This window comes from Physeter macrocephalus, chromosome 7, assembly GCF_002837175.3.
Source record: "Physeter macrocephalus isolate SW-GA chromosome 7, ASM283717v5, whole genome shotgun sequence".
Classification (NCBI taxonomy): Eukaryota; Metazoa; Chordata; class Mammalia; order Artiodactyla; family Physeteridae; genus Physeter; species Physeter macrocephalus.
In genome coordinates, this window is record NC_041220.1 from 62,041,062 (window position 1) to 62,057,062 (window position 16,001).

The 16,001-nt window shown below is 37.9% G+C and overlaps 1 protein-coding gene across 1 annotated transcript; it reads left to right on the forward strand.

Moving 5' to 3' along the window:
* The first annotated feature begins 202 nt into the window (after window positions 1-202).
* On the forward strand, window positions 203-14,281 carry AMTN (amelotin). The gene is made up of 8 exons (XM_024115379.1): window positions 203-256; window positions 3,205-3,291; window positions 4,884-4,949; window positions 5,847-5,936; window positions 9,796-9,831; window positions 11,125-11,151; window positions 13,782-14,046; window positions 14,166-14,281. Exons 1-8 carry the CDS (start codon window positions 203-205, stop codon window positions 14,279-14,281), a joined length of 741 nt encoding a protein of 246 aa, XP_023971147.1.
* Window positions 14,282-16,001: the final 1,720 nt, after the last annotated feature.

Consider the following 16,001-nt stretch of genomic DNA (forward strand, 5'->3'; position numbering starts at 1 on the left):
TTTCATCATAGAAACTAGAGAAATCAACTGGGACTTTGCATATTGTCTCACCTGTACATTTTGCCTAGTGAAGAGAAAGGTAACAGAAATGACCATGTTTCAAATAGAGCATTCTTTTTTTTCAAGTACCACCTTGTCTCAAAAAGAAAAAAATAGAGTGAAAGAATAATACTATTTTTTTGTTTCAGGTAGTAATTTGAACATGAAGACTATGATTCTACTGTTTTGTCTTCTAGGATCAACTCTGTCATTACCAGTAAGTGCAAAATGTATATTTTATGAAGCAACCAGCCTTAGCTGCCCCCCTCTTTCTCCTTGCCCTCTGCTAAAACTGCACCATGACCCATTCCTTTAGTTTCCTGTTTTTATTTTCAAAGTTGAAAGATGATAAACTAATGAAGTATTACTGCATATTTCAATGTACTTACATTGTTAAAATACATCCGATCTATCATGGATTGAGTGGATTAATTTATAATAAATTAATTTTTATTATTATTTTGACTTATTTTTGAATAATAAATTATTGATTGTTTGATTTATTTTGAATAATAAATTAATGTTGATTATTTTTGGCAGAGAAATAGGGTAGAAATTAGGAGAAAAAGGAATGCTTTAGATTATGTCTGCTCAAAGTGGATAATGATTCTACTTCCAAAAAGAAGTTAAGATTTTCTTGCCAACTAATTATTTTCTCATGACCAAAGGTGCAAACTAAAACATTCTGATTTTTCTAATTGGAAGCATGAAACATCTAGATTGTATAAACTCTAAAAGGTCTACCAAATCATGCAGTAGTAAGGGAATATTAGAAAGCAGTCAATATTTTTTACTTAGAACATTTCATCACAAAACATGTTCATATATAACAGTTTTTTGAACAAAAAAGAGCACTAGTATTCAAACATGTATTCCAACTGTCCTTCAATATTTTATAGACATAATATGGGTGGTTTGGGTCTCTAAGTGAATTTCCCTTTGTTTGAGATGCTTCAGTGTGGACAATGAGAAAAAATTTTTAAATATTTACTATGAATTAGCAGAACAAAAAGAAACCATTCTCAGTTAGGCCTCAAGCTCACTTAACACTTCCTTACTCATCCATACAATCAGCAAATATTTATTGAAAACTCTCTGTATACCATATATTGTGCTAGTTGCTGAAGATACAATGGTAAGAAAAAAGGCATGATCCTTCATGGTGTTTACAAGGGCTATAGATACTAAAAAATATTTTTAATGGTAAATTATAAATTATAACCATGATTAGTTCTATGAAGGACCCGAACAGGGTGATCTTGGGGGGAGGGGATGGAACAAAACATGAATAATCAACCTCCTTCTTATTTCATTGCAAATATACATTTGTCCTTTAAAGAAGTTGTCTACAAAAATGTGATGTTTAAGCAAGGTAAATTAGGAAGTTAAATTCTTTTAAAACATGGATTTTGCGCTTCACTGAACAAGTTTGCCAAAAGGTTCTTCTAAATAAGGTGTCTCTAGTGAATTTAAATTACCATAACATTTGTAAAGACTCAAGACAAATAAAACTTTCCTGGAGCACAGCTATCATTCAAAGTGGACTGAGGAGTACTGTGCAGGTTAATGCAGATTGGGAGTGCAGTTAGAAACAGTGGTGCAGGGAATGTGGGAAGTAACATTAAAATGTCTATTAGGTATATTTTTGGTATTTATCAAATAAAACTCAGGATACATAGAAAAGGTTTTTAAAAATTATTTGTACATGAATTTATTGAATTATCATAAAGGTATATAAAATGAATCGAACACTTATTGTTTTCAGTAAATCAAAAGTTTGGGAATAGGGTACGCACTGGAGATGTGACAGGTTGCATACTCAGAAGAGTAGTCAGGCTAGGCCTCAAAAAGAAGGTGAGCTCGAGCAACAAGGTGAAGCTGGTGAGGAAGTGAGCCAACGACGGGGGAAAAAGCATTCCAGACAGAGGGAACAGGTGGAGATGAGGCTCTGAGGCAAGAATCGGCCTTGAGTGTCCCAGAGACAGCAAGGAGCCTAAATACCAGTAGGAGAGTGAACAACAGAAAATGAGGTAGGATGGAAGGTCAGAGAGGCACTGGGGGCCGAGGGCCTGAGGGTATTTTAGGCCATTGTATTGTCCCTGGCTGAAAACAGAAGTCAAGGCATGGATTGAACAAAGACGTGAACACACCAGACTGTTGTTTTCAAAGGACCCCTCTGACTGCCATGCTGACAGTGGATCGTAGTGGATGAAAACACATTTGCAGAATTTATACTTACATAATCTTTAAGGCTTAAAGGGACCCCTAAGGACAGATAGTGCCAATCTTACCTCTTACAACTGAGAGAAAAGACAAAAGTGAAATCAAGAGTCATTGGTAGCTCCAGGATATATCCAGGTGACCCAAGGGTTAATGCAGTGCTGGGGGGCCCACAGCACACTGCCCTTGGGGATGCAGCCAGGAGCAAATGCCAACCAGAGTCAACCTGGCCAGAGAGCTTCCACCTGAATGCAGATGGAGTACAAAGAAAAACAAATAGAAGGATTCATTTCTTCAAGGACTAAAAGCGCTTGCAGGGATCCTAGTACAGGCTCTGCAACTCAAAATATCACCTTGGCAGGTGACACTGCTTCTCACTTCCCTCATCTATAAAACAATACAACTAGATCATATGGATTCAAGGAGATTTTTACCCCTAAAATTCAGTTATTCTTAGTACACTAGGAAAATACCCTGGCCAGGAAGGGGACAGAATTTCCATTACAGGAAGTGACTTGTCGGGCACGAGGTAAAATTAGGAAGCTTTGTGAAAATGCAGTAGAAATCATGGCAGCTTACCTTCAAGCTTTGGGAAAAAGCAAATGTGTATAGAGCTAAGGTGTGGACTATCTATTTCATGTCCTGGAAAAGGAGGAAAGCACTTTCAGAAAAGAAATGGGAACCTAGGAACTACCACCCGAAATCCATGTGCGCTACCTCACCCTCTGTCCCTACCCACAGCACCCCTCCTGGTCTGGCACTTTTCTGCTCCACAATTCCATCTCCTGTCATGCACAAAATGTTCCACGGAGTTAAAACTGCTGCAAAACACACAGAGGCTAAAGACAGATGTTTTTGCATTTGGGTCAACTTGTTACCTCCTGGAAATAAATGTATGTAAAACCTCAAACACATCCCTGCTTCTGCAAAAATTTGTTGTCACAGATGCAGCTCAACCCTGCTTTGGTACTTCCTCCAACAAAGCTGGTTCCAGATCAGGCAACACGGCTAAACCAACAACAACCAAATCAGGTAAGAGTTCTACAATAGGGAACATTTAGAGACCAGCAAAGGAAACATGTTAAGACTAGTGGATTTAAAATCAAGATTCATCCAAAGCCTCATGACTGAGCAACAGAGAGAAAAGCTTTATTTGGGGGAAAATAAAAACAAGAAACATACTTTTTTTCAAAACTTTGAGCAGGAAAATCAACACATCTTCATTCTTTTTCCTTTTGTCTGAATAATAATTTGGTTTAGCAACCAAATCTAGTAAACTCTGAAAAGCAATAGCTATACCTATTGAAAAAGCTTGGTCATCTATGGCCTTGAAGTACTGTGACTTAATCATGTATGGTATTTGCCAGAACTAGAAGGGATTAAGAAGTAATCTATAAAAATAATTGCAGATTTCCTCGTGGTTTTCTTAAATTTCATTGTTGCTGATGAGCTGATGTTTACTGTAAAATCTGTCTTTGAAACATATTTAAGTACATTTGAAAACTGCATGGTCGGGCTTCCCTGGTGGCGCAGTGGTTGAGAGTCCGCCTGCCGATGCAGGGGATACAGGTTCATGCCCCGGTTTGGGAAGATCCCACGTGCCGCGGAGCGGCTGGGCCCGTGAGCCATGGCCGCTGAGCCTGCGCGTCCGGAGCCTGTGCTCCGCAACGGGAGAGGCCACAACAGTGAGAGGCCCGCGTACCGCAAAAAAAACCAAAAACAACAACAAAACCTGCATGGTCTCCTGGCTACCCACCCGCTTCTTCCCACCCTTCCTCTGTTCAAAAGGACCTCTCCTTACCTACGTCTAGACTTTGTGAAATAGTACAATAATACCAGTCTAAAGTTCTCTTTTGGTCTATGGACATTATACAATACTCATGTCAGTAGCCAACCTCCCTCCTTAAGGAACTTGAAGCTTTGGGGACCTTCTTTGAAAAATAATACAAAGTTAGATATGTAAAATTAGTTACTAAAGTGAATAATTTATAATGAGATAAGAAATAAGAGTAAATTACACATTTTTTTTTTCGGTATGCGGGCCTCTCACTGCCGTGGCCTCTCCCGTTGCGGAGCGCAAGCTCCGGACGCACAAGCTCAGCGGCCATGGCTCACGGGCCCAGCCGCCCCGCGGCACGTGGGATCTTCCCAGACCGGGGCACTAACCCGTGTCCGCTGCATCGGCAGGCGGACCCTCAACCACTGCGCCACCAGGGAAGCCCTAAATTACACATTTTTAAGCTGATAAATACCTTAAACTTGACACATTGCTAGGGTGCCTTCTAGGGCCACGGAAGGGGGCTATGCTAGTGAGGTGGGATCTTCCCAGACCGGGGCACTAACCCGTGTCCGCTGCATCGGCAGGCGGACCCTCAACCACTGCGCCACCAGGGAAGCCCTAAATTACACATTTTTAAGCTGATAAATACCTTAAACTTGACACATTGCTAGGGTGCCTTCTAGGGCCACGGAAGGGGGCTATGCTAGTGAGAGGCCCTGAAGCTTTACCTTCGTGGTAAATCCACTTGTGACTGAAGTATAGGTTACTTGAGCATATCCTCCACTGAGAGCATTGTAAAACCAGACAACCTCTTGTCTCACACATCAATTTCAATGCCCTGCAGGCCTTCCCTTCTTTAAGTCTAATTCCATTGACACAGATGCTCACACTAGGGTCAGACCTGCAACTGGTAAGTACTCTTTTTTATCATTTTAATATCCATTGTTAAATAAAAATAATACCTAATGTGGAGGGTATGTGTGTGTGTGTATCCATAAATGTACACACGCACACATAGTCATTGTAGTGACAGAGGCAAGTCAAAGAGAGTTGAATGCTATTCAATACATCATTAGAAAATTTTCTTAGCAAGAGAATCTCTAAAGGAATTAATCTAATTCTTAAGTCTTTACTTCTTTAGTTCTTCTCACCTCCTCTCCGAGCTCCCCTCCCCATTCCTCTGACACATCTTCCTCACGGCCCATACAACATTCACATACCCACACAAACACTATGACTGCTATCATCGCCACAAAAACAAGAGCAAACAAGAAGGGGTAGAAAGATCTACATTCTTTTCATAGAATATCTGTATAGTTTAATCTGTTTGGGGGATAAAATAATGTTTCTTTCCTGCTTAGAATGTATTTTTTCCACTGGTCAGATTTAAATATAGTACTAGACCATATTCAGACTAGATACTTTATTCTGACCCTCACAATTTTCATGGGGATACCTATGAAGGAACTCAGTCCTTCATAAGAAAGTCATCAGAAAAATTCCAGGAACCCTTGCTGTTACAGCCAAAAAGAGAAGGCAAATATAGACTCACTTAAGTAATCCTCAGGAGAATGGGTTAAATGCCAAAGAAAAACTTAACATGAGAAAATTAGTCCTGGACTTGATGGTTGTACTAGTAGACTAAACAAGTCTTTGAACTTCATTTCTATATCTAATTCCAAATGCAATGTAGTGTACTATATATTTGCATAGCAAATCCTCCCTTTTACATTTAGTAAATACAAATTCGGGTCCTGGATGTTCGAACTGAAACAACACAATGAAAATCTTCCTCATTGCCCTACAGCTAAATCCTGCTGCAGGGATGGCACCTGGTAGCCAGACCCTCCCACTGACCCTGGGGGGATTGAAGGTACAGCAGCAGCTGCAACCACAAGTGAGTTCAAAGACCTACTAAGTTTAACAATGGGGAGCATTTTCCCTCAGGTGAAAGCCTAAAGGGGAGGAAAGAATATTTTCAAGGTTCTTTAAAGTTCTACCCTGATAATTTGCAGAGGGATGTCCTACTAAACTTAAAGCAGTCTTTGGCAATTTGGTTCTTGCTGAAATCCCATGAGAACACACCCAGAAAACAGCATGCTGTCCCATAACGTCTCTAGAATACATTTGTAATAGGTAACAGGAAATGTGAAGAGTTGGGGAAGATCGAGAAGTAAAGAATAAACGGGGGGATTGAGAGGTATCAGGATTCTTCTCCAGCTTGCTCTGTTTCTATTGAAGACTTTCTGGGTGACCAAAATCATTCCAAAGAAAAAATAAGAGATGGATAAAGTTTATTTCCAGTAAATCTAATCTATCCTTTTTGTGTGCTTTTTTCATGCCTCCTCTCGAGTCCCCAAGGATTCTCTAGTGCCTTCTCTCCTGCCATCATTATTTGCTTTCAGGAAACCCCCCCAAAAAAAACCCTCACATGGGCTTCCCTGGTGGCTGTGGTTGAGAGTCTGCCTGCCGATGCAGGGGACACGGGTTCGTGCCCCGGTCCGGGAAGATCCCACATGTCGCGGAGCGGCTGGGCCCGTGAGCCATGGCCGCTGAGCCTGCGCGTCCGGAGCCTGTGCTCCGCAACGGGAGAGGCCACAACAGTGAGAGGCCCGCGTACCGCAAAAAACAAACAAACAAACAAACAAAAAAAACCCTCACATGAAGATATAAATGACATACTTAGGACATCACCTCTTTCAGAAGTGTTTGCATTTTAACTGCAAAGCCCAAATTTTGTCTTCTTGGAACTTCTCTAAATAGTTTAATGACTCTGGAGAAAAATACAAGGTTCCCTTTATGACTAAATTGGTTATTGCTAACTAATTCTCTCTAACACATGACCTCAGCCCCTATCATTCCCACGTAATGGTCTAATTTTTTGTAGAAGCTTTCTTGATTATTACATACATAGTATATGTTAACTATAGAGAATTTAGAAAACACAGATAAGCAAAAAGAAAAAATAAAATTCACCCATAAGCCTACCAGCCAGAATTAAACACTGTCAGCATTCTAGGTTATATCCTTCCACTCTTTTTTCTATGCATATAAGTATACTTTTTAAAGACAATATGTTCTTACTATATCTGATGTTCTATAATCTAAGTTTTTCACTTAATACATTTTGAATAGTCTTTCCTATATTTTGAATATTCACTTATAACATTGTGAATCACTTATTGTTTTTAATGATTGCTAGTATTCCATCATATTGCAAAAATTGGTTTTTTTTCCAAAATTTTTGCTTCTATAAACAATTCTACAGTGAACATCCTTTGAGTAAGTCTTTGAGCATTTCAGTGATTATTTCTCTAAGACCAGTTCTTAGGAATAGAATTTGTGGGTTCAAAGATATTCAAATCTGTAAGACTCCGGACGCGCAGGCTCACCGGCCATGGCTCACGGGCCCAGCTGCTCCGCGGTATGTGGGATCTTCCCAGACCGGGGCACGAACCCGTGTCCCCTGCATCGACAGGCAGACTCTCAACCACTGCGCCACCAGGGAAGCCCAAAACTGTAAGACTTTTAATACACATTCCCAAATAATGAAGCATGACTATACCCTAACCATCTTCCTACCACTATGGACACATCCAACTTATAGTAGCAAGCTTATATTAATTAGTAATTATAATCAAAGCTGAGTTTAATTGACAAAATTATTTTAAGCTGCTCAATTTAAATTCTATATCATATGCAACTAATACTTTTTTCTGTGCCTTTCGTCCAAAATAACAACACAAGAAACTCTATACTGCTTCATTTATTCATATTTGTAAAAATCTGTAACATAACTAATTTTTACATTTCTTTTTTTAATATTGATGTGTATACTTGTCTATCAGTCATTACTTATTTCTTACAGATATGTTAGAGCCTTCACTCAAAGTATTCGCTGCTTATTTATATTTTAATAAAAAAAGTGATCCTCAGAAAAAGACTAGAGAGAGTAGCAAATAGAATGAGAATCTCTTTACTCCATGACCCTGGTGTAATCCATCTGCCAATTGCCCAGGTTCAGTTTCAATTGCTGGCCTGCTCTGACCTGGAAGTCAGGCTTAGTACACCGTCATATCCACCAAAGAATATATCCACCGGAGTCAAAGGCATAAGTGGGCACTGTAGATGTTACTAAAGATTCAGTAGGGACGGTTCAACATTGCACACTCCCCAACATGCAATAATATAAATCAATCCTCGTTCTCTGTGGGGATTCTTCGATGTCTCTAGGCTATGCCACCACCAAGGGCCCCCATACATGCCTTCTCCTGTGCAGCCCCAGTCCCTCCGACCCTGTCTCTCCCTATGCAGAGGACCTTATGTCCCTGCCAGAAACCTGGGCAGCTGCCCACAGTGTTCATTTATCTAAGGCAGGCCAAAGTGGCTAAGAGTGAACTCTAGAACCCCAAAACTTCTGGTCAAATCCCAGCTCTCCACTTACTACCTATGTGGCCAAGTTACCTAACCCTCTGTGATTCACTTTCTTCATCATATAGAATAGAGATTAATTGGAATCTACCACTAGAGCTGTTAGGATTAAATGAGTAAATCTACATAAAACATTTAGAACAGTGCCTATACATGGTACTCATTCAATACGTGTTAGCTGTTATTATTTCAAACAATTTTTCTATCAAAAACTAACACTTTTTCTCCTTGTTACATTGGTGCTACATTACTGAATTCTTACAATACAGTTTTTACTTAGACATCTGTGGTTTCCTTTTGTATCTTTCTGTTCCTTCCAATTTACCTTTAAAGAAGAAATTTCAATTTCGTTTTCTCCCAAATCCTGTGTCCCTTCCCTTCAATCCACTTTTCCATTGCCACCCTGAAGATGAGTTGCTTTTGGTCAGGAGCCAGGGATCTGACAGAGAGTAAGGCTTTTTCTTAAATGTGTGTACTTTTTACCTCTTGGCATTATGGGTGTTACTGTACAAACTTCTTGAGAAATAATAAGTTAAGAGTCTTTTTATAAGACTTTCAAATCTTTTAGGTCTGGCATATTAAAAGTCCCATTTTGATAACTTTTGTGACACTCTATGAGTTTCTATAGAAATAAAAATAAACCTTAAAACCCTAGTTCTTTCTGACAAACCCCATGGTTAGTTCTTAGAGGAGTGCTAGAGCACACCAACACCTCACCCAGATCTTTCCAACTACAAATCCATAACATGTACGTAGTCATCAGTGACCAGTGTGGTATTTCTCACTTAGCTCTAAGAACTCTGTTAGGATGAGCGCTGTTGAACGGTATCAACCAAAATTTCCTTCCAGTGTTCTATTTTAATAGCAAAATATCCAGGCAACCATTATGAGACTAAGTACACATGCTTCAAGAAATCTTGATATTTTAAAATATCCATTACATATTTTCATGTATCTTCTGAGATGCCATATAAAAGAAACACATGGATTTTATCAACATGATTGCTTGGAATAATTTTAAGTTTGGGGATAGCTTGAGATCAAAGTTATTTTTTGTTCATCCAATTTACTAACTTCTACCTTTTAAATGTGCTGCTTTGGACTGGTTTCTAAATCTCTGGGTCTAATCTTCTTCTTTTTACAAACTGGATGAGTTCCAATTCCCATCCTGCTCTATGAGTCCATATATATGATCATAGATGATACATTAAACAAATATCTATTCAGTAAATATTGTACATGTTTTAAAAGTCTCAATATTTATATCATCTACCAGAACTTACCTTTTAGTATATTTTTTCCTACATCTTTCACTCTTTTTTCAGGTGTTACCAGTTATTGTAGCACACCTTGGAGCCCAGGTGAGATTATTTTGTAATATGATTTTTATTTTAAATCATCTTAGTGTGAAATATTTCATCCTATCTCAATTCACCAGATAGTTGCCAAGTTTCCCATTTACTTTGCACTGTATGGACACTGATAATAACAAAAATAATTGTTGAACACTTACTATCTGCCAGGCACTGTTCTAGAATTTTTTATTTATTAGGTACTATCTCATCTAATCTTCAAAACAATCTTTTACAGACAATATTTTTATTTCTAATGTGAAGATAACTGGCAATACTTACAGTTAGTTATTTATTTACAATCACACAGTTAGTAAATGTCACAGATGAAGCAACCAGTCAATCCTTTAAACCACACCGTTAAGAAAATATTAAATTAATGGACTGATCTAATAATTAATGATTTGGGGGATTTTTATCTCAAATTTATTTATTAACTATATATCTTTTCCCCAAAAATGACACATTTTCCTCTCTCTCTATTTTCCTTTGTGAAAGGTAATTCTTGAGATCACCGATAAAATTACCAAGACCCAAGATCAAATATGAACATCAGATGGCAGCTTTTATTTCTAAAAGCAGAATCAAGTATAAAATTCATATTAACTCTTAATTCCACATTCCAAGGAAATAATCTGAAATACAGCAAAGGTTTATTTACAAATAAATTCATCAAAATAATTTTATAGTAGAGAAGAATATTAGGTGCAACCTACATTTAAACAAAAGGAAAATTATTACGTAAACTGTACAACATAAAAGCAAATACTTTGTGACCATTCAAAATTATATTTATTAAAATTTGTTGGTAATGTGGTTAAATGATTGCTGCATAGTATTAAAAGAAAAGGTAAGACACAAATTGTAAAAATTACATGACTTCTAGTATGTAAAAAGAAATGTTTGAAAAACATCTGCAAGAAAAAATATCACATTCTGCATGATGGGATTTTTTTTTATTGCTTTCTGCATCTTCCAAGTCTCCCTTCATGTGCATCTATTACCTAATTATAGAAAATATGTAACTTCTGAAATGCAGAAGACCTCCCATCACTCAAATAATAAACGTTAGTAGTTCAATGTCATGTGCTGACTTGAGTTTTGTGATACAAATCACAAACAGTTTAAATTATTGTTGAAAATAAACACATATCTCTTTATAATATTTATAACTATTTTAAGTTTTTAAGTTATTTTATTTATATATGTATATATATGTGTGTATATATATATATATATATATAAACCTTGCCTCAAATATATTAAAAATCTGTCTAATAACTTGTGTTATTTTCTTTTTAGGGTACTATCCTAAGCTCAGAGGAATTGGTAAAAAAAAAAATTAATTACTAGTATTTCAGATTCCTTCCACTGCTACCACTATGCTGTTTTCTATCCTCATATAGTCACTTTTGACCACAACTCCTAAATCTGGTGCATACTATCATAAACTGAACACTTTTATAGGTCCTCACATTAGGCTATCTTTTGTCTAGCTGGGGATTTCATCATCCTTCTCCAGCTACTTGTCCCCATTAATCTGACTTAGCTTTTGTTTTCCACATATTGATGTCAGATTCAGTTCTATCCAGAAAGCCAATGCATAGTTTTAAACTTTGTATTGATTAAAATGTAGGATTGTAAGCTACTGAAATGCATGCAGATTTAGAATAATATACATATTGATATTTAGTGCAGGAAGGATTAATTTTTTTACTTAGATGCTTAAAGTTTATAGAAAAAGTATTATTCTTCTAGCATCTTATGGCGATGAATGAACTTTTCTCTATATGTATGAATAACTAGAGGGCTGAACCTAAATAAAACTCATAGTACCATTACTAGGCATTTCTATGCATTTCCCCATAAGTCATTTTCAGAGAAAAATTATTTGAATTAATATGGTATCTGAACATGACACTGAAGTAAAGAGTTGAGGCAATATCTGGGAAGACAGTTTGAAAAAGGTAGAGATTATGAAAAAGGTAGAGTATGTAAAAAAGAATTCCAAGGAAATAATCTATTATGAAAAAGGTAGAGATTTGCTAGACTGTCCATAAATAAAATCAAGTAACGGGGCTGTTTTGCCAGCACTGATTCATGAACACCCATATCAACCAGTTATTGACCCGATTCTATAAAACAGAAACCGTAGTAGATTTTTTTACATGTGCTGCCTTTAATCCTCACCAGATTACAAAGTAGAGATTTTTAACCCAACTTTATATAAAGAGAAACTGAGGCTCGGAAAGCTTAAGCAAATTAGGTCCGAAGGTCAAAAAAAAAAAGTAAATCCAGATTGAAAACCATTTTTCTATCCACTATACCAGTGGATAGAAAAATGGTTTTCTTTTTCTTTTTTTTTCTTTTTTTGGTGAAACTCACAGTAACAGCTATATTTTTTATATAACTAATACACACACACACACGTTTTATGAACCAATATTTACCCTTACTATATAGAGTGTACTGGTAATTTATAGTCTATTATTTTTGCCTTATTTTTTAATGATGGGTACCACTCACCTTCTTTATTTTATTTATTTATTTATTTAGCTGCATTGGGTCTTTGTCGCTGCACGGGCTTTCTCTAGTTATGGCGAGCGGGGGCTACTCTTCGTTGCGGTGCGTGGGCTTCTCATTGCGGTGGCTTCTCTTGTTGCAGAGCATGGGCTCTAGGTACACAGGCTTCAGTAGTTGTGGCACGTTGGGCTCAGTAGTTGTGGCTTGCGGACTCTAGAGCGCAAGCTCAGTAGTTGTGGTGCACGGGCTTAGTTTCTCCGCGGCATGTGGGATCTTCCTGGACCAGAGCTTGAACCTGTGTCCCCTGCATTGGCAGGCAGGTTCTTAACCACTGCGCCACCAGGGAAGCCACCTTCTTTATTTCAAATGTATGAAAGTCCCAACTCCCAATTTGAAAATTTCTGTACTCTACTCCTATCTCCCATTCAGCATAAGTCTAATTCTGGTTTCAGTACCTCATAAATCTAAGACAGTGTTTTCCAAACATCAGTCCTGGACCATCAAACCAGGACAACTTGGAGCGCTGGTTAAAAATGCATATTTCTGCCTTCCAGATGGTGCTTATGCAAACTAACAATTGAGATCCACACTCAAAGAAATGGACCTGTATCTTAATTTTGAGTTCTCAATGCTTTTTAATCTGTGAGAATGCTGTCAGAACTGAAAGGTCCCAGAGAACTTGTTCTTGCCTGAATTCTCTCCAAAACCAGCTGATTTCAAATTATTACTTCTTAGGAAGAACTTTTCACAGTAATTTATTCCCAGGGGAAAAACAACAACAAGTGTAAGTAGCAAAAACATTCATTACCATTGTGCAAATCACTGACTGTCCAAAAGAGAGAAGATCCACCGAATAACCTCAAGGAATACATCAGTGGCTGAATTGCCAAAAGAAACGTTTCTGACTGAATATTCCAATGCCTTTGAAAAATACATCAAAAGAAACTTGAAGGGGTGAAAACCATGAGATAAGAATTGATTAATCTAGTTGAACTAATTTTTCCATTAATTTTTAGTCTCTTAAATTACTCTAAAAAAATTTGGGCAAATGAGAGACTATAGTTTAGGTCAATAACAGAAATGCAGCCCCCTGTAATTGTATGGATTTTCTGCCTTAGTTCTACCTCCAGATACACCTGATATGAACAAATGATGCATTATTCCTCTTCCTGTGACTAGCTTGATTCTGGCTTTCCCTGTCTGAGGAAAATGGAGCACAGCAAGGAATCCCAGTAATGAAACCAGCTTCAGGCTTGGCTTGGGAGAGGGAGGCATTTCCTCTGAGGAATGCTCGATCTTTACTGTTTTTTCTGACTCTACCCTCTCCATCTGTAAATCCTACCCAAACTTGCTGCCCTCAAGGAAGAAAAAGCTGGTTGACCAGCTTTTAAATGTGTTCCTTTGACTTTGTTTTCTATTTCCTTCTCTCATTCCAGCCAGCAACCCCCCAAATCTTAACAGGATTTATCTTCCATCCCTTGTTTCCCGGAGCCATCCTGCCCACCAGTCAGGCTACTCCAGATGTCCAGAATGGAATCCTTCCTGCAGGACAAGCAGGAGCAAATCCTGCCATCCAGGGAACCCCAGAGGGCCCCTTCCCAACTACCAGTGGCAGAGATGACAACTTTGCAGAGACCACCCCTGCAGGCCTCCAAAGGGGCACACACACCACTGAGGAAACCACCACAGGGTCACCAAAAGGTAAGTTCTCCAAGCCAGGAAAGTGCCCCAGGGCCGTGAGTGAGAGAGGAGTTCTCACTGCCTAGTTTCTCATCTGCAGAGTGAGAGAGGAGTTGTTTGTCTTGGCTTGACAAATACAGATCCCAATAATATCAGGGAGCCCCCTTACGCACTCACATTTGATTCCAGCGATGTGAGGGAGTATTTTTACTGGGCTACCAACGCTATTGGATCTATCCAGAAAGAAGACATTTAATTGCTGGCATAATTTACTTTCCATGTTAGGTCAGAGCTGGAACTATTTGGAAACAGACAGTGTTCTCCATTTCCCATCCCCCCACACACCCTTCAAACACACACAGGACACAGTTAATTAATCAAGATACTCTTTTCCACTCACTAAGCATGGATGAGCCTCAGAACCTTCCTAACATAAGGAAGGTTCTGAGGCTTCAGAAGGTTGCAAGCTGCCACTAGCAATAGACTAGAGTTAGTGCAGTACATGAACCCATGTGCCACTCCCCTCAGATGGGACTTAAGAAATGTTGCAAAAATCAGCTCTTCTAGCACCAACAGACAGAGATATCATTTAACCTGTGAGGATGTCCAGACCCACAGGTTCCAAATATCCAAATGGACAAAAGAATGATTTGCTATTGATACTCTTGCTCCAAAAAAAGAAATTTTGATCTCAAGTAAAAAATGTTTGAATTCAATATGCCTTTACCTACATTTAAAAAGTGTCTTTTTTTTCTTCCAGGGATTTAGTAAGCTGTCTCAAATTTTTTCAACTAAGCCACCTCAAATGTGGTGATACATAAGAATCTTTTTCATTGATCATATTATGGAATAGACTGAGACATACTGGAGAGTATCAGAAGAAATTAATTCTTAGCTTACCTAAAAAATTTTTCTTGAAATTTCAGAAGATATACACTTCCTGGGGAATACTGACTTCTGAAAAAGAATACTAATTAAATGGATAAATTTATCCTTAAAATATAACATTATGCCACCTTAGACCCAGAAGATATGTATATTAAAATGTATTTTGAAACTGACTCTTTTCCTTTTTTGGGGGTGAAAGAAAGTTGGACAATTTCAGAAACTCCATTACCTCAGGATACTTAGATGATACTCTTGGTCTAGACTTTCTTTGGAAGCAGAAAATGCTGCAGTCATGGGAGTAGACATCCAGCTGTGTAAGAACAGTTCTAATTTCCTCACAACCACCTTATGACCCACTCTATCCCATAAGAGCCACAAATTTAATTCTCAATATGCAAATTAAAAACAAAGTACATGTACATCTAAAATATGCAGTGGAAGTCAAGAATTATAATTCATATTGTCTGTCCTCAAGTTGCTTATACACAGAGCTAGTGATTATGGCATTTAATCTTTAATTTGGTATGTCTGAGTAAGAAATGCAATTGATAAAATACCTGCTAAAGAGCTCGAGGAATCACGTTCCCTAACTTCAGACTATACTACAAAGCTACAGTAATCAAAACAGCATGGTACTGGCACAAAAACAGACATACAGATCAGTGGAACAGGATAGAAAGCCCAGAAATCAACCCATGAACCTATGGTCAATTAATCTATGACAAAAGAGGCAAGAATATACAATGGAGAAAGACAAGTCCTTCAATAAGTGGTGCTGGGAAAACTGGACAGCTACATGTAAAAGAATGAAATTAGAACATTCTCTAACACCATATACAAAAATAAACACAAAATGGATGGATTAAAGACCTAAATGTAAGACTGGATACTATAAAACTCTTAGAGGAAAACATAGGCAGAACACTCTTTGACATAAATTGCAGCAATATCTTTTTAGATCCACCTCCTAGAATAATGAAAATAAAAACAAAAATAAACAAATGAGACCTAATTAAACTTCAAAGCTTTTGTACAAAGGAAACCATAAACAAAATGAAAAGAAAACCCACAGAATGAGGGAAAATATT

Excerpts from the sequence above, each read along its gene's own strand:
- AMTN (XM_024115379.1), top strand. The coding sequence starts at position 203 with ATGAAGACTATGATTCTACTGTTTTGTCTTCTAGGATCAACTCTGTCA. Across the intron at positions 257-3,204 it reads GATCAACTCTGTCATTACCA|ATGCAGCTCAACCCTGCTTT; the intron begins GTAAGTGCAAAA and ends TTGTTGTCACAG. Across the intron at positions 9,832-11,124 it reads TAGCACACCTTGGAGCCCAG|GGTACTATCCTAAGCTCAGA; the intron begins GTGAGATTATTT and ends TTTTCTTTTTAG.